Here is a 24,199-nt window from a genome sequence, read left to right as displayed (position 1 = left end):
GTTTTTAGGTGCGAGATTTGCGCTTACAGGACAAGATTGATTTTCCTTTTTTTTTTCATTCTTTTTTATCGTAGATTGCAAATAATTCATGAAACGCCTGGGAGTACGAGATTCACCTCTTCATAAGCAGTCTTGAAATGTAAATTTTTAATTGAATTTAAACTATATTTATATTTTATCAATTATAATAATAAACTTTTATATAAGCTATTTTAAAAAAAATACCAGAACGATTTCCGAGAAAGTCAGAAACATGTTGTTTCACGCAAAACTTCCCAAGTCATTCTGAGGGGAAGTCGTGTTAACAGCAACTCATTTGATCAACTTATCACCATCAAGACCATTAAACGGTAAGATACCAGAAGAAGTATGGTTCGGTAAAAAGGCCTCATATCGCAACTTGAGAGTCTATGTAAGGCATCAGTTCACATTCCGAAAGATGAAAGAGCAAAGCTCGATGCTAAGGCGAAAGAGTGCATATATCTTGGTTCTCCAAGAGATGAATTTGGTTTTAGATTATGGGATCCTGCAAACAGAAAGATTGTTCGAAGCAAAGATGTGGTGTTCTTTGAAGATCAGACAATCCAAGACATCAAGAAAGTGGAGAAACCAACACTTAAGCTGATAAGTGATCAAAGCCCTATTGTGATGAACAACTTAGGGGGAGAGACTCGTCAAGCTGAGACAAATCAGGAGTTACAACTTGATGAGATGGCTGAAGAAGCAGATCAACCTAATCTGACGGTAGAAGATCAAGCAATTGAGAATGCTCCGCAACAAACCCAATTGAGGCGATCAACAAGGCAGAAGCAACCGTCAAGAAGGTATTTTTCAGATGAATATGTTAATTTTACTGATGAAGGTGAACCTCAAAGCATTGTAGAAGCAATGGAGATGAAAGACAAAGACAAATGGTTTCAAGCCATGGAAGAAGAGATGCAATCCTTAAAGGAAAATTAGACTTATGATTTGGTAGAATTACCAAAAGAAAGAAGAGCATTGCAGAACAAATGGGTGTTCAAGCTCAAGAATGAAGAGAACAACCTAAGCCCAAGGTACAAAGCACGAATTGTCGTGAAGGGGTGCAACCAGAATAAAGGAATAGACTTTGATGAAATATTCTCACCAGTAGTGAAGATGACATCCATTAGAGCGATTCTCGGTCTGGCAGCAACACTAGACCTGGAGATTGAACAATTGGACGTCAAAACAACATTCTTACATGGAGACCTAGAGGAAGAAATTTACATGAAGCAACCAGAGGGTTTTGAAGAACCATGCAAAGAACACTTTGTGTGTCGTCTGAAGAAAAGTCTCTATGGTCTGAAGCAAGCTCCAAGACAATGGTACAAGAAATTTGATTCCTTCATGATCCAACATAATTTCAAGAAGACCTCCGCAGACCATTGCGTGTTTGTGAAGCATTATGAAAATGGTGAGTCCATCATACTTCTCTTGTATGTTAATGATATGTTGATTGTAGGGAAGGACAAAATTAAAATAACTGCTCTCAAGAAGGCATTGAGTAAGTCTTTTGCCATGAAAGACCTGGGTGTAGTGAAAAAGATACTTGGAATGAAAATCTCCAGAGATCGTTCTAGAAGAATGCTATGGGTATCTCAAGAAGATTACAGTGAGAAGATTCTCAAAAGGTTCAACATGCACAATGCCAAATCTGCTCGTGTTCCAATTGCTGGACATTTCAAACTCAGCAAGTTGCAATGTCCAAAGAATGAAGAAGAAAAAGTAGAAATGAACAAGGTACCCTACTCTTCTGCCGTGGGTAGCCTTATGTATGCAATGGTTTATACAAGGCCAGATATTGGCTATGTTGTAGGAGTTGTGAGCAGATTCCTGTCAAATCCAGGAAAGGAGCATTGGGAAGCTGTTAAGTGGATACTAAGGTATCTAAGAGGATATGTTAAAAGAAGCTTGTGTTTTGGCAATGGAGATCTAAAGCTAATCGGATATTCAGACTCAAACATGGCTGGAGATGTCGATTCAAGGAAGTCAACATTAGGTTATCTGATTACTTTTGCAGGGGGAGCTGTTTCTTGGCAGTCAAAGCTACAAAAATGTGTGACATTGTCTACTGCTGAAGCAGAGTATGTAGCGGTGACTGAAGCCTCTAAAGAGATGCTATGGATGAAGAATTTCCTAAGTGAATTAGGACATGATCAAGATGATTATGTGGTGAATTGTGATAATCAAAGTGCCATTCATCTAACCAAGAACCCCATGTTCCATTCACGCTCGAAGCATATCGACGTCCGATATCATTGGATACGAGAAGCGTTGGATGAGAAGAAGTTGAAGATAGAGAAAATCCATACAGACTTAAATTGGTCTGACATGATGACTAAGTCAATACCAACCAAGAAGGTTGAAGATTATTGTCAAGGTGCTGGTGTCATGGTACCTTCCAACTAAAGACAGGATGCAATGATGGAATGAAGGATGGAATACCCATTTTGAGTTTTATGGGGGAGTTTTGTTGGATAAAAACAAAAATGGGACCCATCCACATGCTGAAAACAAGGGTCAATGTTTTCATATACCATATATTGAGGAAGAATGTCTTCCACCTTCATTAAAGCTCCTTAAATTGCTCCAATGCACCAACCATGTTTCTTGTCCTTTCTTCCTTCATTCATTATAAAATGAATGCAAAATGTGCAGCAAAACATAACTCACCAAGAATCAAACGGTGAAGAAAGAATTCAAGAGGAGAAAGAGAGAAAGCCACGGGTACTACCGTGAAGAGAGAAACATCACTGAGAGGTGAAAGACACTGTGTAGTAGAAACTGTGAGTGTGCAAAATAGAGTGTTTTTGTATACCATCCGAGAGGGTGAGATTTATTGAGAGATCCTCAAAGAGTGAGAGAAACACTGTAATCCTACTTTCATAGTGGAGATAATTTTCTGGACTAGGTCCCGTGGTTTTTTCCGAGAGGATTTTTTACGTTAAAATTTCCGGTGTTATTTTTTCCTACGCATACACAACTATTTTTTAAGCTTCCGCATAGTGTCCATTTTGTGTTAGCAAAGGAGGGAACAAATACCGCTGTTTCCCAACAAACCCTTACTAAATAACTTTATCTTTGAATAAATAATTAATTTTTTTATATATATTATTCCTACATTAAAACATCTTTAATTCTTATCATTTGTAACTCAATATAATCAATATTTGAAAAAAAAAATTCCAATTTAGTTAAAGACAATTCATTTTATCCCACTCCTTCAAATAAAAAGTGTAAGTTGATTTTCTATACATATCACTAGTGCAGCGAGGGGCTTTTACCGCGGTTATTTTTCACTATACGTCGCGGTTTACGAACCGCGGCATATCCAGCCGCGGTTATGACCGCGGTATATAGGTTGCGGAATATGCCGCGGTTGTCCAAAGAACCGCTGCCTAAATCCTTTTTTTAAAAAAAAAAAATTTGTCCACTATATGCCGCGGTTGGGGTTACAACCGCGGCATATTCCCCTGCAGTTTTTTAAAATTGCAGGTCTGTTTTTGTGATATCCACTACCACAAAAACAGACCTGCATATAGTAGTGTCTTGAATCTCTGCAAAAGACAATTCATATTAATTAGTGTATATGAATTCAACATTTGGGAAAAAATCAAAATTTGTTAAAGTTATCAAAATTTGTTAAAGTTACCACTAATGAAGAAATCATGTTAAGAATGCAAAAGGGCATAAATACCTGGAACAGGGGCGACGAAAAAGCTTGGTGCAACAAAGGGGAATGACAGCGGAGAGGAATGACAGGCGTTTCAAACGATTTTGATCGGCTAAAACTATTTTTTATCGTCAAAAATGGGAAATGACCGAACAATTTTGAGTTTAAACGGTGAAGAAACGAGGGAACTGAGATGGGTGGTCGGCGGGAGAAGAAAACTCGAAGTTGTTGAGCGTCTGCGCGAACAAGACGATACTGTTCCAAAGTTTTATTTTTTAACTCTGACTGGGGAATCTACCGCGGTTCACTACTTAACCGCGGTATAAGATGGCATTTTTGAAATTATTTTTAAACTATATGCCGCGGTTCGGCGGCAACCGCGGTATAAGATGACATTTTTGAAATTATTTTTAAACTATATGCCGCGGTTCGGCGGCAACCGCGGTATAAGATGGCATTTTTGAAATTATTTTTAAACTATATGCCGCGGTTCGGCGGCAACCGCGGTATAAGATGACATTTTTGAAATTATTTTTAAACTATATGTCGCGGTTCGGAGGGCAACCGCGGTATATTCCTCTAAATATTTCAAATTCATTTTAAATTTATTTCAGGTAGGAGAATAGGTTGCGGTTACTCTCAGAACCGCGGCATATACCCCTGTAACTTCTGAAATTCTCTGACTCAGTCAGCCCCTGCAATAAATTGGCAGGGGTATATGCCGCGGTTTTCCAGAGAACCGCGGCATATAGGCTGTTATTTAATTTTTTTTTCAGACGTGGCGTCAAAGGGGATGGTTGACTGGCGTATATGCCGCGGTTCCCCTCTGAACCGCGGCATATTCCTTCGATTTATTTACAAAACTGCCACCGCGCACCATTATGCTGCGGTTTCTAGTGAACCGTGGCATAATGTGCGCTGTAAAAATCCAATTTTTTACTAGTGTATATTGATATGGAGATATATGTATTAGCTAATGAAATCACATTAGTTTTTCGATAAAAGTATCAGTAAGCATTACTCAGTGCTCACCGACCCATGTCATCCCCAATAAAATAACATATAAAATAAGATGAGAGTTTTTATTAAAAAAAATGAAAGGATAAAATTATAAAAATGACTATGTACCCACATGCATACCTCGACACTATATCATTAGATTAATAAATTACTAACCACGGACTACAATTTAGCCATCACTTCCAAACAATTTAATTGAAAAAGATTCTGAAATATTCCCTCTAGTGACGTTTTCTTGTTTTTATTTTTAGCTAGTGTTACGGTACGATGTTTGCTCTTAAAGAAAATTCCACTTTGCGTCAAATATATGTCTACTCATTCTCTGCAGGAGTATTTTCAGATGTTAGTTTCTTTTCGATTTCGCGTTATTCATTTTTTTCATTCTTTTTAGGGAACATCTTTTCCAACTATCTCTTAAATTTTCCATCATTCTTTCTTTATTTCACTTCTTATTTTGGTTTTTATTTCGATTTTCTTTTTTCCTACCTCTGACCTCCTTTCTTAATCTTGTTGTCGACATCCTTCTCCTACTTATATTATTGCTTTCAATATCTTTGTCTCGATATCCTCCAATGGATGGATACCTCGACACTATTATACAATATTTAATTTAATTTTCGTATTATTTTGTAAACGAAAAAAAATATTGTTTTTTCAACATGATTCAGAATATTAGAATCGCACAGCTATCTATAGGCTATATTCTATCTTGACCCGCCTGGTTCGCGTTTTTTGCATGTCTATTTTTTTATGTATTAATTCATCGATCCATGTGCTCTTCTGAACAACACTTTGTGTCTTTTAAAACCTCAGTTTTAGATTCATTGAACATTGCACAAACTCTATACTCAGCTCAGAGCAGAAGAACACAATCCAGAATGACCAGCGAGGCCGGACAAGTAGTGTGTGTTACCGGAGCTTCCGGTTACATTGCTTCCTGGGTCGTCAAGTTTCTTCTACAACGCGGTTACACCGTGAGGGCCACCGTTCGCGACACAAGTACGTGTTTTTCTTTTTTGTTTTCTATAGATTTTGTTTTCGTCGGTGAATATTTGTGGTGATCATTTGGAAGATTAAAGATTGGATAATGTGTGATGTGCAGGTGATCCCAAAAAGGTAGATCACTTGCTCAGCCTTGATGGTGCGAAGGAGAGATTGCATCTCGTCAAGGCGAATCTTCTAGAAGAAGGTTCCTTTGACTCTGCCGTTCAAGGTTGTCACGGTGTGTTCCACACTGCGTCTCCCTTTTTTGACAATGCCAAAGATCCGCAGGTTTGTTTCGATTGCAATTCGATTTGTTCACTTGTTTTATCTTTGGCTGTATAATAATTTGTTTTTGCTTTATGTATTTCAGACTGAGTTGTTGGATCCAGCTTTGAAGGGGACTCTGAATGTTCTGAAATCGTGCGTGAAATCAAAGACGCTGAAACGCGTGGTTGTAACTTCTTCTATTGCTGCAGTTTCGTTCAACGACAGGCCTAAAAACCCTAATGTAGTGGTTGACGAGACTTGGTATTCTGACCCAGAATACTGTAAGAGAAATGGGGTATGTTCCTTTTCCTCTAATAAGCTTTCATTACATGTTACTCCCTACTATAGTTTGGCATGCATGTTATCTGACCTTGTTCTTCACATTTCTTGATATTTCTTTTGTATGTTTTAGATATGGTATAACCTTTCAAAGACTTTGGCCGAAGAGGCTGCCTGGAAATTTGTAAAAGAAAACAATATTGACATGGTTACAATGAACCCAGCATTGGTTGTTGGACCTCTCCTGCAACCAGTACTTAACACTAGTTCTGCTGCAGTTTTAAATTTAATTAATGGTAATTTCTATTTATTTTTATTTGATCTGTCTGCTTCTTTATTACACTGTATTTTTTTTCGCTGAACTATTCCTAGAAAATTGAAGAACTGTTACATGGCCTTGATACAGGTTCACCAACATTTAAAAATGTAACTTTGGGATTTGTGGACGTGAGAGATGTTGCACTTGCACATGTTCTAGCATATGAGAGTGCTTCAGCCAATGGAAGATATTTACTAGTTGACAGGGTGGCACACTACTCAGACATTGTGAAGATTTTACGTGATTTATATCCATCATTGCAACTTCCGGAGAAGTGAGTATAATTATTTTGACAGTTTCAAGACTGCATACGATTCATGTAAATCTGAACATAAGTCCCCATCTGTTGTACCTTACTATTTGGTGCTTTGTTTACTTGCTTGAAATGCATTCAACGTTTGTGATCTGAAACTATACAAAACCTTAGATTATATAGGCTAAAACGGTTTTTGCACTAAACTAGGCATATTTGTCTATAATATTACCGAAATGGGCAAATTCAACCAAATTTACGAAAATGGGGAAGTCGTGGGGGGCCCAAACGACTTCAAATGAAGAAGTCGTGCCCCCCTGCACGACTTCACACTGTTCATAGCAACAGTGTTGAAGTCGTGCACCCCAAAAACGACTTCAAGACCTTGTAATCGATTACAATGTAATGGTAATCGATTACAGAGTGTTGAAATCATGACCACCCTGCACGACTTCAAATTTGTATGCCACCAAAAGCACTGGTAATCGATTACAAAACATGTGTAATCGATTACCAGGTTGTTTTGGTGCAAGGCAGAAGAGGACGCTCGTCTAGGCAGAAGCGGACTCTCGTCCAGGCAGAAGAGGACGCTCGTCCAGCCAGGCAGAGAGAACGCTCGTCCAGAAAGTAAGAGGACGTTCGTCCATCTAGCTAAGAGGACGCTCGTCGATATGCGCTCAGTGGACGCTCGGCAGGAGCATTGGACGCTCGTCCATTTTCAGTGAACGCTCGTCCACATACAGATCGTCCGCGCCCGGGCGCGATTTTTCCAGAAAGTTTCACGCAAGAGTGCTTCTTCCAACATAACCCACCTGGTAATCGATTACCAAAATGGCGTCATCGATTACCAGTATGTTTTCTGCCTTCACATTTCCAGTCTTGCAGGGGTCAGGATTTCAACATTGTGTAATCGATTACCAAAAAATGGTAATCGATTACAGGACCCAGAAGTCGGTTTTGGGGTGCACGACTTCAACACTGTTGCTATGAACAGTGTGAAGTCGTGCAGGGGGGGCACGACTTCTTCATTTGAAGTCGTTTGGACCCCACGACTTCACTTTTAGTCAATTTTTACCTACTTTGGTAATAAATACCACATTTTTGCCTACTTTGGTAACAAAGCCGGCTAAAACAGCATGACAACCTTCCTAAAATAAAACTATATACAACCAACAATTTGTCTTAATTTATCAAATCAATCTATTGTAACTCATGCTCATACAAAACTATTATAATTTACAAAAATTACAACGACAATAACTCTTCTCTTAGCCGGGGATTAGATATTATGATGTTTTCACACATGAATTTTTTATACATAAATAATTGAAGTTTTTATTGTTTTTTATCTTTCTAATATTGTTTCACTCTGTCAATAATATTACCAGGTGTGTAGATGATAAGCCATATGATCCAATCTTCCAGGTTTCGAAGGAAAAAGCAAAGAGCTTGGGGGTTGAATTTACCCCTTTGGAAGTGAGCCTCAAGGATACTGTGGAGAGCTTGAAGGAAAAGAAGTTTACCAACTTATAAGTTGTTACCCCTCAAGCAACGTGGAAAAACCTTCTTTAGTTGTTAACTTGGCTTCTTATGCTCATGCTTATGAATAAATTTTACTGTAAAATATGACTTATATCAGAACTGCTAAGTACTGAAATAAGTTATTCTTAGTGTGGTTTACACCTCTCTTTTTCCATTCGTAATCTACTTTCTTATTTTAATATCTAAATTTACCTCAACTACCTTACAGAAAATATGTTCTTGAAAGAATATGCTTTTCGAGGAAGAGGCGAGGAGTGAAAGAGAGAACTCAAATTTCCTTGCACGAAAAATGTCAAATACATTGGATTATTTATAGATGCTAATGGAGAGATCTAGACTCTTTTGTAAGATCTTATATCTAGAATTTTCTTCTAGGATCTTATCTAACTAAAGCTCCAATATGGAATTTTCTACATCCTTCACTTATTAATAAGACTTTCTAGATTTTCTAGACCTTAATTAGAGAAACTCAAAATGCATTTAGATATTTATTTATTTCAAATTACAATAACATTATTTATCTCCCTTAATTTGAAATTTTCTTCTTCACACCAATATTTTCTCTTAACCTCTAAAACTCTTCAAAATTTAGTGGCTTTGCGAAGATATATGTAACTTGATTTTCAGCCTTGACATTGAGCTCCACTTCCTTATAGAAATAGACTCTTATGAAATGATATCTGGTTATGCTTGCTTCGATCATAAAACATCGAATTCTTTGCTAGTGCTTGTGCATGCTTTTAGCATTTTACAACAAGTTGTGCTTTTTATTTTTCACATTTCCACTAGAATTCTTCTTGCCTTTTACCACCCATTTTAATCCAAGTGCTTCCTGACATTTGATAAGAGTTGTTAGTTTCCAAATATCATTATTTTGTATTAATTTGTCTAAAGTTAATTATAACTTCTTCCTAGTTTCTCATCTTTTTTCTTTTTCTTTTTGTAGAAATGTTTGTAGAAAAATATGATTCTATCATTTTTGTTGATCTAAATCTGCTAACTGAAAATCAGTGTAGTGTAAAGTCATCAAAACTTAGAACGAAGACACTGAGCTGACACATTAGTTGGAAAATTTTATTTTTCTAATCTCTGTAACCATTACAAACATTATTTAAACTTTGCACATCATTTTTAATCCTTTTAGTATTCTTTTATACAATTTTAATGTCTTAAGTCTCTAGTAGAAAGGCTAAAAAACTTAAAAGTGATATTGAGCTAAAGAAAAGAAACAATTTTAAGTATAAGAATTAAAGAGAATTTTTTTCTAGTAAGAGTAATCAATCATTCAATTAAATCTTCAGAGTAATAATATTTTCAAACACAAGCCTAAAAAGTGGTAAGTTAGAAAAATATTAAAATTCGTCTTTTAGACTTATAGAAAAAAAATATTACATATTGGTTTAGCAAGAAATTCCAGCTCCTAGTGAATTTTTCTTTACGCACAGGATATCCATTATTACAGATTTATATTTGCATTATAGATGCTTCACTAAGACACTTCACGTTATTATGTTCATGGCACAATTTCTAGGAAAACTATATATATATATATATATATATATATATATATATATATATATATATATATATATATATATATATATATATATTTCTTCTATAGATGTTTCACTAAAAGACACTACATGTTACATCGCACTGTCTACGAAAACTATATTCACAATATCATAAATCTAACTTATTTTTTTAGGTCAAGTAAACTATATTTATACAATTACAGAAATACACCGAAAAGAGATGTTAAAAAACTATATAATGAGATTTTGAGAAATGGAAGAGGTTTCATTTTATTCGACATACTAGTTATATTATATTGAGAATTTATATATTTATAGTTACATGTAATATATTTCATTTAATCCTAAATTTTCATGATATCAATTTAGCAGCTACATGAAAATAATGTCCTTTAATATATATAAACTAACTTAGAAGCCTTCACATGAACTAACTCCACTTTTTTTCTTGAAATTCGTGTTTCTTCAACTTAAAAAATGACTTTGATTTCTTCTTCCACACTTCCATCTTCTTCTATCTTCAAATAGAGCTAACATTTTTTAAAATATTATTTAATCAATATGTTTCATTTTTCTTGATTTTTCACTTAAGAAGTTGACGAACAAAGTGTCATTAAAACATATATTTTTTTATAGCAATAAAAGACGAGATCACCTCTTCTATTTTCGACAAGACCCCTTATCCGTGACCGTTGTGAGCGTTATTTGCAAGCCACAGAAGTTTTCTTCTTTTGTTAAGATAAAGATAATTTAAATGTTACGTGTTAAGACAAGATCGTCTAAATGTTATGTGTTAAATTGGATCGTTTAAACAAATCTAATTTTGAAGTTTAATATGTTTAAAGGAAATACGGTCTAATAACGTGAATCGTTTAGGATAATAAACGCAAGCTAGACGTTGTATTTAAAAATATTCTAAACACTATAAGTTACTCAAATAGACAACGCCTTAACGATAGTACACATATAATGCCTAACGCTTACAATTGTCCAACGTTTTATTTCATGTATGTTGTAGTACTATTGTTTTTGTTGTGTTGTGCTCTCCTTTTTTTGTGCAGATCATATCAATACACTACCTTTATTCAAAATCCTGCATTAGAATCAGAAGAACGATTAAAAACATGAAGATATTTTAGGAATGTTTTCTTCATTCTTTTTACCTATCTCTTTGGTACAAAACACTATTGCCTTTGCAAGACACAACATAGCTTCTGACGTAGTACAAAAGGCTAGACCTCTATGAGAAAGTCAAAAGTTATGAGTAACGAATATTTTTCAAAGAAGCCTACATAGAGTTTTCTTCCTCACTAAACAAACCAAGCTTTTTCTTCATCCCTACAGACGGACACCATGGGTACATATTCGTTTTTGTTTTCCTTGAACGGGGGATTTGTGTGTATTTTGTCAAAATTCGGTTATTATTTTCACTAGATTTCGAAAATCGATTAACGGTTAGGTTGTGAATTGGATTTGGAACCAGATTTGAAATTTGAAAAAGCTTAACCAAATTTCGAAATCCAATTTTTATATTTTTTTTAAGTTTTTTTTGTGCTTTTATATTTTTATCTATGTTTGGTGTTTTAATATTTGATGAATTTGTTTTTTACAGATATGGAAAGAATACAAGGTGCATCTACATATCGGGCTGAGAGTTCTTCACAAGATGAACGGAGAAGGAGACCTTCGACATTAACTCGTAGAAGGAGTCGTCTTGAAGAGGCTGGGGCATTACATCATGTTGATGTTCATAAGGAGCAAAAGGATGTTATTAGGCAGCATGATGATGTTCTTGAGTAAACAGAGGATGTTTTTCAAGAACAAGATGAAGTAGGTGGATTTCCAAGAATCCATATGATACATCAGTCTTGACTAGTTATTTGGATGTTGCATATGCGTTGTGACAAGGTCAGGTTAGTACAGTACTTGAATTTTAATGATTGATGAGTTGTTTAAACTTTATATCTAATTATTTTTTGTAAGACCGAGGGGAGATCAAATCAGTCTCCATTTAGAAAAAATTAAACAAATTTGGAACATATCATGTGGCTATTCAACATTTTTGTGTTGAATTCTGGTTTGATGTCTCTATGTGATATTTATTACAATTACGTCGACAAAGGTTTAATATTGATGTAAATTGAGAGATGACATAAGACAAATAGGTTCCATGTCTTGGTTTGTGAGATGACTGTCACACTAGATGACATTTTCGTATTGCTACACCTACCTATTGTGAAACAATTATGTTTGAATATGAAGCCTTGTAGTTTAAAGAAGGTTGGTATGCTATCATGGACCTTTTAGGTGTGGATCGTTTGAGGGTTACTCAACTAGTTGAGAGATGTTTACAATGAATGTTTGAGCCACAATAGTGGGAGTGCGTCACATGGACATACTTGTTGCATCTAGTTTGATGCACTATACAAGTCGGTCAAGGCTCGACTAAGGGATTAGACACACTTATGTATGCCAAATCAAACTCCTAAGACTAAGGCTTTGTTCACTTGAATGGATTTGGGAGAGAATGATTGAGGGGATTTGAAGGTAAATTTTTTTGTTGTTTATTTGAGTGAATTTGGAAGTAAGTGAGAGTGGATTTGGAAGTAAAGTTTGTGAGAATTAGTGTAGGATTTTATTGACGTGACAGATTAAAAAAATTTACTTCTACATCCACTCTCATTTACCTCGAAATTCACTCAAATAAACAACAAAAAAATTTATCTTCAAATTCTCTCAAATCCCCTCAATCACTCTTCCCCAAATCCATTCAAGTGAACAAGACCTAAGGGTGTATTTGGTGGTGTTCCTACTCGGCCCAATAGACATACTAAAGAGCACGACCCAACAAGGCCCATTAAGCTTATGCACTCTAGAACAACCAAAACTTACGTCTATTGGAGCAATATCCACATATGATAACTCATCTCGGCGTTATTATATACTTAAGTTAAGTATTATTCAATTGATAATATAGGTCCACGACCTATATGGATCCTATAAATACAACTAGTATTTTTTAAGGAATACTCATTTAATATCTGAGACTCATACTCATAGATCCTAAACTCTCTTACTGACTTAAGCGTCAAAGAATCTTTTTCAAGTGGATCTCTTCCTCCTCCATTAGAGCAACAAGGGATTCAAGTCTAATTATCAAGAGCATTCAAGCCATTATTTGGATCTTGTGACCTGTCCGTAGATCTATGCTAAAAAAGGAAGCTATTCTAATAAATTAACGTATTTAAAAATATTTTAACTTTTTAATCTATTCTATATTTATTGAAGTATATGCATTCAACTTATTTTCTTTGTAATAGTATAATTAAAATTAATTTATTTTACCAAATATTATTATAAAAATAACGTAGTTAAAAATTAAAATATGAACCTACATAATTTATTAAACAAATAAATTAAATATTTAAACTATTCAAATAATATTATTGCATAAAATTATAATTTTTTTCAAAAAAAATTATCAATAGACATAATTAAAAAAATAGTTATATATTTTTTAAAATAATAACAAAATTTATTGAAAGTTCTTGTTGACGAGTCAATTTACTCTCAAGTTCTTCAACTAATTTAACTCACATATTAAATAATTTTAATTTACTTTAACCTATATTTAAATATATATATTTTTTCTAACTTAATCAAGTGAATCCTCTAATAAAAACTGTATTTGTAACTCAACCAACTCAGACCTCTCATGAGTCAAATTAGCATCCCTTTTTAAACCTATCTTGAAATCTCTAATATTCTATCACACTCAGCAATGAAACACAGAAGGTTCTAGTACATTTTGATCGACTGAAAAATCACGGAAGAATACGTGGCGAATCATTTTATTGAATGCCAACAATTTAATTGTGATAGCGATCTTAAAGACAATAACTTACTCACACCTAATTTTCTCAGGTATTTTAATGTGTTTTTTCAGTTTTGTTGGATTCATAATGTACTTAAAATAATATATACTCAAGAATATATATATATATATATATATATATATATATATATATATATATATATATATATATATATATATATATATATATATATATATATATATATAAGAAAAACAATAAGGTAAATTATAAGAACTTTAACATTTATGACAAATTAATACAAAATTGTTTCCTTTTCGAATAAATACTTTTTTAATCTGTACAAAAATAATTATGATTTTAATTATATTTTATAAAAAAAATTCTATAAATTTTAAAGTCAATGTTTTTAAAAATAATATTAAAATTAAAATTTATTTGCTCTATAAGTATTAAAAACCCGTTGACAACTATTTTAAAGATATTTTGGTTATTAAGAAATTATTTTTTGTATTTATAAAAAATATTAAATAAAATAATAGATGTAAAGTGTCTCTAGAATTATTGTATCAAAATAATTGTATGGACATGTTAACATCAGCAGATACGTATGTTAACATCAGCAGATACGTCATCTCGGTTTAGACTTAAAATAATCTGCTTATATCTTTACAACTATTATATGATATTCAGTATTACTTTTCCTATTATTTTACGTATTATTCAGCAGATACGTATTATTTTCCTGGGCGGGAACTTCTTTTTATTGAATATAGAGTCACTCAATATTGAATAAAAAGAAGTTCTGAGGAAAATCATGAACGTAACCAAATCTGCAAAGTCAAGATACCTTACCTAACAATCAACTATATTATTAATTTTGTCTGTGTCCGTTTTGCACATGTCTATGGTTTATTTATGTGTAACTACCAACCCATGTGCCCTTCTGAGCAAATTTGGTTCTTTTAAAACCTCACTTTGAGACTCAGTTAACACAGCACAATTCAACACTCATCTCAGAGCAGAAGAACATAATCCAGAATGACCACCGGCACTGGCCAAGTTGTCTGTGTTACGGGCGCTTCCGGTTTCATCGCTTCCTGGCTCGTCAAGTTTCTCCTCGAACGCGGTTACACTGTTAATGCCACCGTTCGCGACCCAAGTATGTGTTTTTTTAATGTAGTTTTTGTTTTCGTGGGTGATTAGTTGGAAGATTAAAGATTGGATAATGTGTGATATGCAGATAATCCCAAAAAGGTAGATCATTTGGTTAAACTTGATGGTGCAAAGGAGAGATTGCATCTCTTCAAGGCCGATCTTCTAGAAGAAGGTTCTTTTGACTCTGCCGTTCAAGGTTGTCAGGCTGTGTTTCACACTGCTTCTCCCTTTTTCATCGGCGCCAAGGACCCGCAGGTTTGTTTCGTTCTGTAGTGGGATTTGTGCATTTGTTTTATATGTGGATTACGTATAATAATATTATGTATTTCAGGCTGAGTTGTTGGATCCAGCTGTGAAGGGGACTCTGAATGTTCTGAAATCGTGTGCGAAGTCCGCGACGCTGAAACGCGTGGTTGTAACTTCTTCTGTTGCGGCAGTTGCGAACAACGACAGGCCCAAAGCCCCTGATGTGGTGGTTGACGAGACTTGGTTTTCCGACCCAGAATTCTGTAGGAGAAATGGGGTATGTGCCGTTTCCTCTGATAACCTTTCATTAGATGCTGTGCATGGACTTTGATAAAGCTCACGTATGCTGTTACAACCTTGTTGATATTTCTTCCTATTTGGCATATATGTTTTAGGGATGGTATGATCTTTCAAAGACACTGGCCGAAGAGACTGCATGGAAATTTGCAAAAGAAAACAATATTGACTTGGTTACAATAAATCCAGCATTGGTTAGTGGACCTCTCTTGCAACCAGAACTTAACACCAGTGCTGCTGCAGTTTTAAATTTTGTTAATGGTAATTTCTGCATCTTCATTACACAATGCAAGTTTTTTCAACTGAAACTTCTTAGCTGATTGAAGAAACTGTTCCATGACCTCGATACAGGTTCGCCAACATTTAAAAATATAACTTTGGGATGGATCGACGTGAGAGATGTTGCAAATGCTCATATTCTAGCATATGAGAATGCTTCAGCAAATGGAAGATATATATTAGTTGAGAGAGTCATACACCACTCACAGGCTGTGCAGATTTTACGTGATGTATACCCAACATTGCCACTTCCAGATAAGTGAGTATACTTATTTTCCTAGTTTCAAGATTGCATAAAAGATTCAGTTTTTCTAATACCGTCTCACTCTTTCGACAATATTACCAGGTGTGCGGAAGATAAGCCATATCCTCCAGTATTTCAGGTTTCGAAGGAAAGAGCAAAGAGTTTGGGACTTCAATTTACTCCTTTGGAAGTGAGCCTCAAGGATACTGTGGAAAGCTTGAGGGAAAAGGGCTTTGTCAAATTTTAAGGTGTCACCCTTAAAGCAACGCCGGAACTTTCTTTAGTTGTTCATTTGGCTTCTTATGCTGTTGATTATGAATAAGTTTATTGTAAAATAAGACTTATATCAGAACTCCTAGGTACTGAAATAAGTCATTCATGGTGTCGTTTTTGTACGAGTGGCAATCAAGTTTCAAACATGCATGTCCAGAGTTTGCATTAGAGATTGTAATCCTTCTTATATAATCTAAAAACTAGAAAATCTCTGTTGCATGTTTATATCATTTGTTGCTCTAGCGGAAAATTCATGTGAAAGTTTAATATTGATTGCCAGTTGAAATAACCTGATATTTTAAATTTGGAATATACTGTGGTAGGAATCCAGATCCGAATCTCACGTTGATAATAAGAAAACTGAAGAACATATACAATAAAGTGATAGATTCATATGTTAAAGTTTCGAAATTCGAAATGATGTTATAATGTTGTATATATATTTATTTATAATTCATTAATATCATTTAGAAAGGAATCAAGATATCTAATGCGTATTACTCAACCATTTTAAATAATACTAAAAATAGAAGCGAAAAACACATGTCAACCACTTTCACATATTATTGCAAGAAATAAGATATTAAAAATATTATTGACAGGACCATATTCACTTCAACAAAAAAACGTTGAAAAAAATCAAATAATTTTTAATATGTATCAATATTGAAAAGCAAAACTTAATTATTTTTTTTAAAGAACATCATTATGCAAAGTCATATAAACTAACTACACAAAAAAAAAAAGATATTATTAATTTATAATAGACTGTGGAGAAAATCACTGCCCAAAAAATCAGTCATAAATACGTTAATCAGTACAATAATAGAACTGGTGTTGCCTTTGGATCTGTAAAATAGTTGACTTTGAGCATAATTTGATATTCCTTCAAGCGCAGTGATTGCAGCAACTCTCACATAGATTTTGCTTCTTTATCTGAAGTTGACCTCGGTAATAGAATCAAGGACAGAAAAAGGAAAATCATTTTGGATTTTTCAACATGTGAAGTTGGATTTAGAGATTTCTTTTTATTATTTTAAGGGTTAATTAACTTTTATGTATCTTGTAAATTTAAATATTTTTAATTAAATATCTTTAATATTTAAAAAGTTTGTACTTTTATATTAAGTTTTTATTATTTAGTTTTTTATTAACAAGATAATATGATTGCTATTTTATTTACATGTTTTTATGTTGTAAAAAATATGAGATTTTGATATTTATATAAAAAAATATTAAAGTTAAAGTATAACAACAAATTTTATTATTTTAATAAAAAACATGTTGAATAAGTATAGTTTATATGTCATCTACAACAAAAGATAGATACTGGTATAATTCTTTAGTTGTTACACATGCTGATGTAAAAGACATAAAAAAATTTACAACTTCTTTATCTTTTTAATGAAAGTATTATATTATATTAATCACAATACTTTACCTTTTTATTAGAAAGTAAATAAAAGATTATGAATATTGATAAGTCTTAAGAGGAAGATAACTAAAGAAATACAACTTCAATTAAATTTATATATAAGGGATTATTGTCATTTATTATAACATTTATTTGACTATTTGTTTGAAATTCTTTTGATATAATTTGAAAGAAATTAATTAAGAAGACACAACACTAGTAATATATAAAATCAATTAGAATTAAAATTGATACTATTTCCAATCCAAAACTTTAAAAAAAATGATTTTTTTTGTTTTTATTATTATATAATGTTTAATTTTATGAATATGAACTCAAATTTAAATTTTAATATATATATATATATATATATATATATATATATAATATAGAAAATCTTAGGATATATACAAGATTTCAAACGAACCAAGAAACAATATTTGAAAGCATCTAATTTCCTATTGGTTTGAGCATATGGCTATTCAGATACAGACTAAGACTTTCTTTCGTGCTTTAATCACTGCTGGTGGAAGTATAGTGGTTGTTACTCCTTACCATTTAAAATTATATATATAAGTTATAAATCCAAATAATTAATTACATGATTCAGTACTAAAACCATGTGGCACGTGACTATACTAGTAAATCCATCTATCTATTTTTTTACTTTTTGTATTTGAATAAGACTATTTAAATTGATTGAATTTTAATGTTTTCTTTTAAATAAATTATTTTAATTTCTATGATATGAAAAGCTTTGTTTCAGCATTAAATAATTCTTAGTGATTAAAAGATTGTCAACATTATAAATCTTTTAATAATAAATCTTTTAATAGATTTTGGTTGATGCTAATCTTTAATTAAATTTCATGACAATTTCTTTTAAGATTTTTTTAAGTGACCGCTGATATTTTTTTTTATCTAATCATATATATATATATATATATATATATATATATATATTAAAGAACACAGTCCAAGATTTTTTTAAGTCTCTTCATTTTAAAACACTAAACTTACGTTTATTTGATTTATATCCGAATGTCATAATTAATTTTAATATTTTGGTATTACGATTATTATTTATTATTTTATTATCATTAATTATATTAATATTATATGTTTGAAGTAAGTAATATTTCAAAAGATCCATTAATTCTCTAAATACCACTATATTTATAAGATCCTAACCTTTGAGAGTCTCTTACCCTGCTGTTCAGCATTATTATTTTATCATAGACTATGGTGAAAATGACGACAAAAAGAATCAGTCAGGCAATAAAATGTGTTAATCAGTACAATAATAACAATTGGTGGTTGCTATAGCTTAAGTTAATATGAGAGCAGGACACATCTACCAATAAGAATAAACAACTAATATGTGAGTATCATTTTAAAATAAAGAAAGTCGCCTTTGGATCTGTAAAATAGTTGACTTAGAACATAATTTAAATATTCCTTCAAGCACAGTGATTGCAGCACCTCTCACTTTGTTTTTTCTTCTTTCTCGGAAGTTTACCTCAGTAGAAGAATTTAAAATCATTTTGGATTTTTCAACATGTGAAGTTAAATTTAGAGATTTCTTTTCATTATTTGGAGGGTTAATTAACTTTTATGTATCTTGTAAATTTAAATAATTTTAATTAAATATCTTTAATATTTAAAAATTTTGTACTTTTATATTGAATTTTTACTATTTAGTTTTTTACTAACATGATAATATGATTGTTATCTTATTTACTTGTTTTTATGTTCTAAAAAATGTGAGATTTTGATATTTATATAAAACAGTATTATAGTTAAAGTATGACAATAACTTTTATTATTTTAATAAAAAATATGTTGAATAACCTAATGACGATTATAATTTAGTTGTTACACAATAATGATGTAAAAGACAAAAACGCTTCCACAACCTCATCATCTTTTTAATGATAGTATTATATTATATTAATCACAATACTTTACCCTTTTTATTAGAAGTAAATAAAATAAAAAACAGAAAACAATATAACAGTTTCATCACGTAAAATGAATTTCATTTTAGTTATAATTTTATAAGATATTTGTATTTATGGTTGGTTTTTGAACTAACATAATTTAATATAAATAATGGACGTAAAAAATTATTTTGCATTACTACGTGGTCGTGTTAAGATGAAACCGTTAGGTTGTAGTAAGCTCGGGATGTCTCAAGTCTATACTCGTACAAATTTAATTTAGGCATCACTTTCAAAATATTTAAGGAAAAACATTATGCAATATTCCTAACGATGATTTTCTAAGTTTTTTTTAGCTAGTTTGTTGTGCAAGGTTTTTTTTAAGCTAATGATGATTTCTTAGGATTATGAAGATCTGACTGAAACGAACATATATTAAATTGCTAAGTTTTTTAAAAGAAGATAACTAAGACATATCTTCAATTAAATATGAGCCAAATTTAAACACAGATATTATCATTGTTCATCATAATGCTTATGTGACTGTTCGTGAAAAATACTTTTAATATAAGTTTTAATTAGGGAGATATAACTTTAATAATATATAAACACAACTTACATAAGAAATTTATATCCTTGGTTTCTTGAAGAACCGGTGTCTAAAACTCACCTACCCGTCCGGTTTTTTGGCTGACAACTTTATGTATCTCGGTTTCATGCAGAATCGAGGTATAACGCCTGAGCTACCACCTTGGTTTCCTTAGACCCGGTGTCAAAACGTTCTTCGGCTTCGATTCTTTCCTAACCAAAGAATATTAGTTTCAAATTTTTTTTCATTTTAAGCATCGGTTTCTTTATAACCGATGTCGTAGGGCTCGGTTATTCTGGACAACCGAGGTAGTATCGTTTATTAGGTTCAAAATTTTTAGCTCTTGTCATTTCTTCTCGCGCTGCTGCTTCTGTTTCTTCTTCTTTATCTTCGCGTTGCTGCTGTTCATTGCTTGTGTTCATTGCTTCTTTGCTGCTTCTTTGTGTTCATTGCTTCTTTGCTACTTCTTTGTGTTCATTGCTTCTTCTTTCACTTTAAGCTTCCTTGTATTCATTGCTTCTTCGTTGCTTCTTCTTCGCGTTGTTGCTTCGTCTTTGTCACCACCACCGTTGTTCTCCCCAAGGGCTGCCTCCACAAGCGTCGTCGCTGCAAGTCCTTCGTTTTATTTGTGCCGCCTTCGTCGTCGCCGCTTCGCTGCAATTTGTTCAGTTTTTGGTGCTGCCTTTGTCCCTGTCGTTCTCACCTTCGTAGTCGTTGCTGTCGTCGCCCCCAATTTCATCGTCGTTGGTGCTGCCCATCACGGTAAGTTGTTCAAACCCTCTTTATCTTGTCTTTGATATTTGAGTTGGTATATTGGTTGAAACTTGGTGCAGTAAGAAAAATCTAGACACAAACTATTATAGTGTCTCTGCTATCTGCGTTTTGCTTCATATTTTGTTTTGTGTGTGATTGTAAAGTCTTGAAGCTGTGTTCCTGATTCTGAACTCAAGCAGGTGACAGTGGCGTGTGTTCTAATACTAGAAAAGGTTGCGGAATCTTGTTCCACCGCTTACACAGACACCCTTTCACCCTTTCACCCTTTCAACTCTGCAATTTATTGTGACCATTCCAATCAATCACAATCACACGTTGCTTTCGCTGTTTTGATCTGTATCATTTGGAGTGAACACTATTTGAATGACGTTTGAATTGGTACACTTTTTTTACTGTTTGAATTGATGTTTGAATGGGATAAAAAGAAGAGTTGTTGGGTGTAAGTTTTGTTTTTTTGCTTTCACAATGGTCACATAAGTTAAAGCGGATGCTAAGGAAGACATTGTTTACAGTTCCTGAACTGAGACATAAAGTCCTGCGAAAAAAAAATTTAAAAATTAAAAAATCTATTGCTTCGGTTAACTTTGAACCGAGGCAGTATCCTACCCTTTTATGCCTCAGTTCAGAACCGAGGCAAAAAGTTGTCTCGCCTGGATATGTCTCGGTTCAGGAACCGCTGTCTATTGGCGAAAATAACCGTTGTCATTTTCCCTGACTGCACTAGTGCATATTCAACCTAAAATTTTAAAACAATAAATTTATCAGTCTTTGTAGTATTCAATTTTATAAATTTAAAATTTGCATTTTATTTCCAATCAATATATATATATATATATATATATATATATATATATATATATATATATATATATATATATATATATATATTAGATTAAATTACAATGTACTAAAATTTTCACATTATGTAAGAGCTGAGAAAATTAAAGAAGTTGGAGAAGACAGGTGTATACAGAGGATATGACCGAGTGGTTTTAAAAGTGGTATATATAAACAAAAATTTCAAAGTTTCGTTCTATTCTCTGAATACACCATCTTTCTTCAAAACTTTGATCTTCTCTTTTCTCCTCCTTCTCTCTAAAATTTCTCACTAGTGGTTCAGCTGATCGGCGATCAGAAACTCCCAAGGCGATCCTGAGATCAAGAGCTTCTTATTCCACCGATCAATTTCGGGTTTTAAGTGGGTAAGTTTCGTTTCTTAGATTCGGGTGATTTTCTGGAATTTCTGGCATGTGCAAGAAAGTCTTGTTGTTTGCATGTGTTCATCAGTCTTCTCTTTCCCTTTCTAACTTCATTCTTGGTCTTTTGGTTGGTCTTTTCTCATCAATCGGTGAGTTATATATGTTCTTAGGATTTTCTGGTGTTGTGAGCAAATTGTACGGTCCAGTTAAGAGGTAAGGGAAGGTAGCTAATTTAATTATGATTTACTATGTATGAAAATATTGTTTGATGTTTCTACATGTATGTGAAATTGAATGATTGTATGTTCGACATGATTGGTGTGTGCTGTGTTCATGTTGAATGCTTTTCTGAAGAATTTTGGTTCATTGGCCGAGTGAATTGTGAGGAAGTGTGGTAGTGAAAATGAGGAAATTGTGTCTGTTGTGAGTTTGGTTTGTATGGAAAATCTGGATAAGTTATTTAAGACTTGTTAGAACCTTTAAATCACTCAAATTGTACCAAAAACTAGGAAATCTGATTCTCGATCATTGAGTTTGTGATTCTGCAGAATGGACTACCAAATTTGTGATGAAACTCTCTTAATGATGTTAGAAAGACTTAGATATTCTTAATTAACGTGTAGGGATGTATATGATCTAAGTTTGGAGGATTAGAAGTTGGGTGAATGTAGTGAAATTGGTAAGAATTGGTGTTGATCATAATTCTGCATTCATTCTGTAGAATTATGCAGTTCGCGGAGGGTCTTTCATTGACCGTTCGGCTTTTCTTTGGTGCTCGGTCTTAACTGAGTTATGTTGTTGTGGATTCTCAGTTAATGACCGATCAGTCTAGTGTTATTATTCAATTGAATATAGCATTCTGTTTAGTCATGGTTTTTGATTTCAAACTGTGTTCGGTCTATTATACGCCCTAACTGTTAATGATCGCTCGGTCTTGTACTAGCAGTTATGTTAGAGTTAGCGTTCGGCCTAAACCAATAGTGTTCGGCCCTAAAACCGTGTTCGGCTCATGCTTGAGTCTTACTCTTTAAATGACCGTTCAGTCATGTTCACATATGGAGAATGTTCTCCCGTTCAATCTTATTCATAGGTTATGTTAATCTTTTCCGTTCGGTCGTGCTCAAGGGTGGTATTGGTTTTACTGTTCGGTTTGATTTTACTTAAATGTGTTATAGATGAGGAAGTATGATGGTATTGACGTATGTTAAGATATGTGTAATATGAATATGAAAGAATATTCCAAGGAGGAATATCTCGTGCATGGTTATTGATTTGTAAAGTATGAATATGGATATTGCTAAGCTGACGTTCATCCTGAAATTCTATGAGTATCATTCTCACATTGAGAGTAATATTTTATTAGTGAGAATAACAGGAGGTCACACCGCCTCAGGGTGCCGAGGTAGGTATTATGGGATTAACCTTGGGTAGTAGCTTGATTGGTGTCAGCTGTTACACTACCACAAGTGCAAGGACGACTGTAACTACATATTCCTACAATTCGGATAGTCAAGTCAAGTGGTCGGTCATAACATGCTTATATGATATATGTATGTGTATGATTGTATTATTTGTTTGTCTGAATTTCATGTTATTTCCTATCTTATCATGTTGTATGTTCGATATTCTTCCTTGTGATGATCATCTGTGGGTGTGAACAGATGGAGAGGAGTTTTCACCGGAGCAATCGCTGGAAACAGAGGATCCACCTAAGTAGGTATAAGATCGTTTGGTCTTGTACATAGGTTCGTACCAGCATAGAAATTTTGTAAAATTTTAAATTTTCTGATTATTTTAGGATAATTGTAAGATTTTTCCTCCTTTTATCTTGTTATTATGTGATGTCTCGTAATTTCATACTATAAATTTTAACATAATAATAAATGTTTGATACAATATCTAATATTGGAGACCAAGTTAAGTTCAATTCATAATGATAACTTTGATTTATTTGAAAATAAGAATTTAATTATAAACTTTGAATTTGACCGATGTAATTTACTATTGTAAAAAAACTTTTAATAATGGTTAAATTGAATTTATAGGAACAATTTTTTAAT

The 24,199-nt window shown here is 33.0% G+C and overlaps 2 protein-coding genes across 2 annotated transcripts; both read left to right on the top strand.

Moving 5' to 3' along the window:
• The first annotated feature begins 5,519 nt into the window (after window positions 1-5,519).
• LOC124843556 (cinnamoyl-CoA reductase CAD2-like) lies at window positions 5,520-8,537 on the top strand. The gene is made up of 6 exons (XM_088104277.1): window positions 5,520-5,713; window positions 5,817-5,986; window positions 6,069-6,260; window positions 6,378-6,540; window positions 6,651-6,837; window positions 8,205-8,537. Exons 1-6 carry the CDS (start codon window positions 5,593-5,595, stop codon window positions 8,347-8,349), a joined length of 978 nt encoding a protein of 325 aa, XP_087960403.1. The 5' UTR covers window positions 5,520-5,592; the 3' UTR covers window positions 8,350-8,537.
• A 6,165-nt stretch (window positions 8,538-14,702) lies between these two features.
• Window positions 14,703-16,453, top strand: LOC124843558 (cinnamoyl-CoA reductase CAD2-like). The gene is made up of 6 exons (XM_047320331.2): window positions 14,703-14,888; window positions 14,970-15,139; window positions 15,216-15,407; window positions 15,526-15,688; window positions 15,779-15,965; window positions 16,053-16,453. Exons 1-6 carry the CDS (start codon window positions 14,768-14,770, stop codon window positions 16,195-16,197), a joined length of 978 nt encoding a protein of 325 aa, XP_047176287.2. The 5' UTR covers window positions 14,703-14,767; the 3' UTR covers window positions 16,198-16,453.
• The last annotated feature ends 7,746 nt before the right edge of the window (window positions 16,454-24,199 follow it).

Source organism: Vigna umbellata, chromosome 1, assembly GCF_029865625.1.
Source record: "Vigna umbellata cultivar VRB3 chromosome 1, Vumbellata_1.0, whole genome shotgun sequence".
Classification (NCBI taxonomy): domain Eukaryota; kingdom Viridiplantae; phylum Streptophyta; class Magnoliopsida; order Fabales; family Fabaceae; genus Vigna; species Vigna umbellata.
The sequence above is the reverse complement of the archived record's forward strand: the minus strand, read 5'-3'. Positions and strand labels throughout refer to the sequence as shown.

Excerpts from the sequence above, each read along its gene's own strand:
- LOC124843556 (XM_088104277.1), top strand. The coding sequence starts at position 5,593 with ATGACCAGCGAGGCCGGACAAGTAGTGTGTGTTACCGGAGCTTCCGGT. Across the intron at positions 5,987-6,068 it reads ACAATGCCAAAGATCCGCAG|ACTGAGTTGTTGGATCCAGC; the intron begins GTTTGTTTCGAT and ends TATGTATTTCAG. Across the intron at positions 6,838-8,204 it reads TCATTGCAACTTCCGGAGAA|GTGTGTAGATGATAAGCCAT; the intron begins GTGAGTATAATT and ends TAATATTACCAG.
- LOC124843558 (XM_047320331.2), top strand. The coding sequence starts at position 14,768 with ATGACCACCGGCACTGGCCAAGTTGTCTGTGTTACGGGCGCTTCCGGT. Across the intron at positions 15,140-15,215 it reads TCGGCGCCAAGGACCCGCAG|GCTGAGTTGTTGGATCCAGC; the intron begins GTTTGTTTCGTT and ends TATGTATTTCAG. Across the intron at positions 15,966-16,052 it reads ACATTGCCACTTCCAGATAA|GTGTGCGGAAGATAAGCCAT; the intron begins GTGAGTATACTT and ends CAATATTACCAG.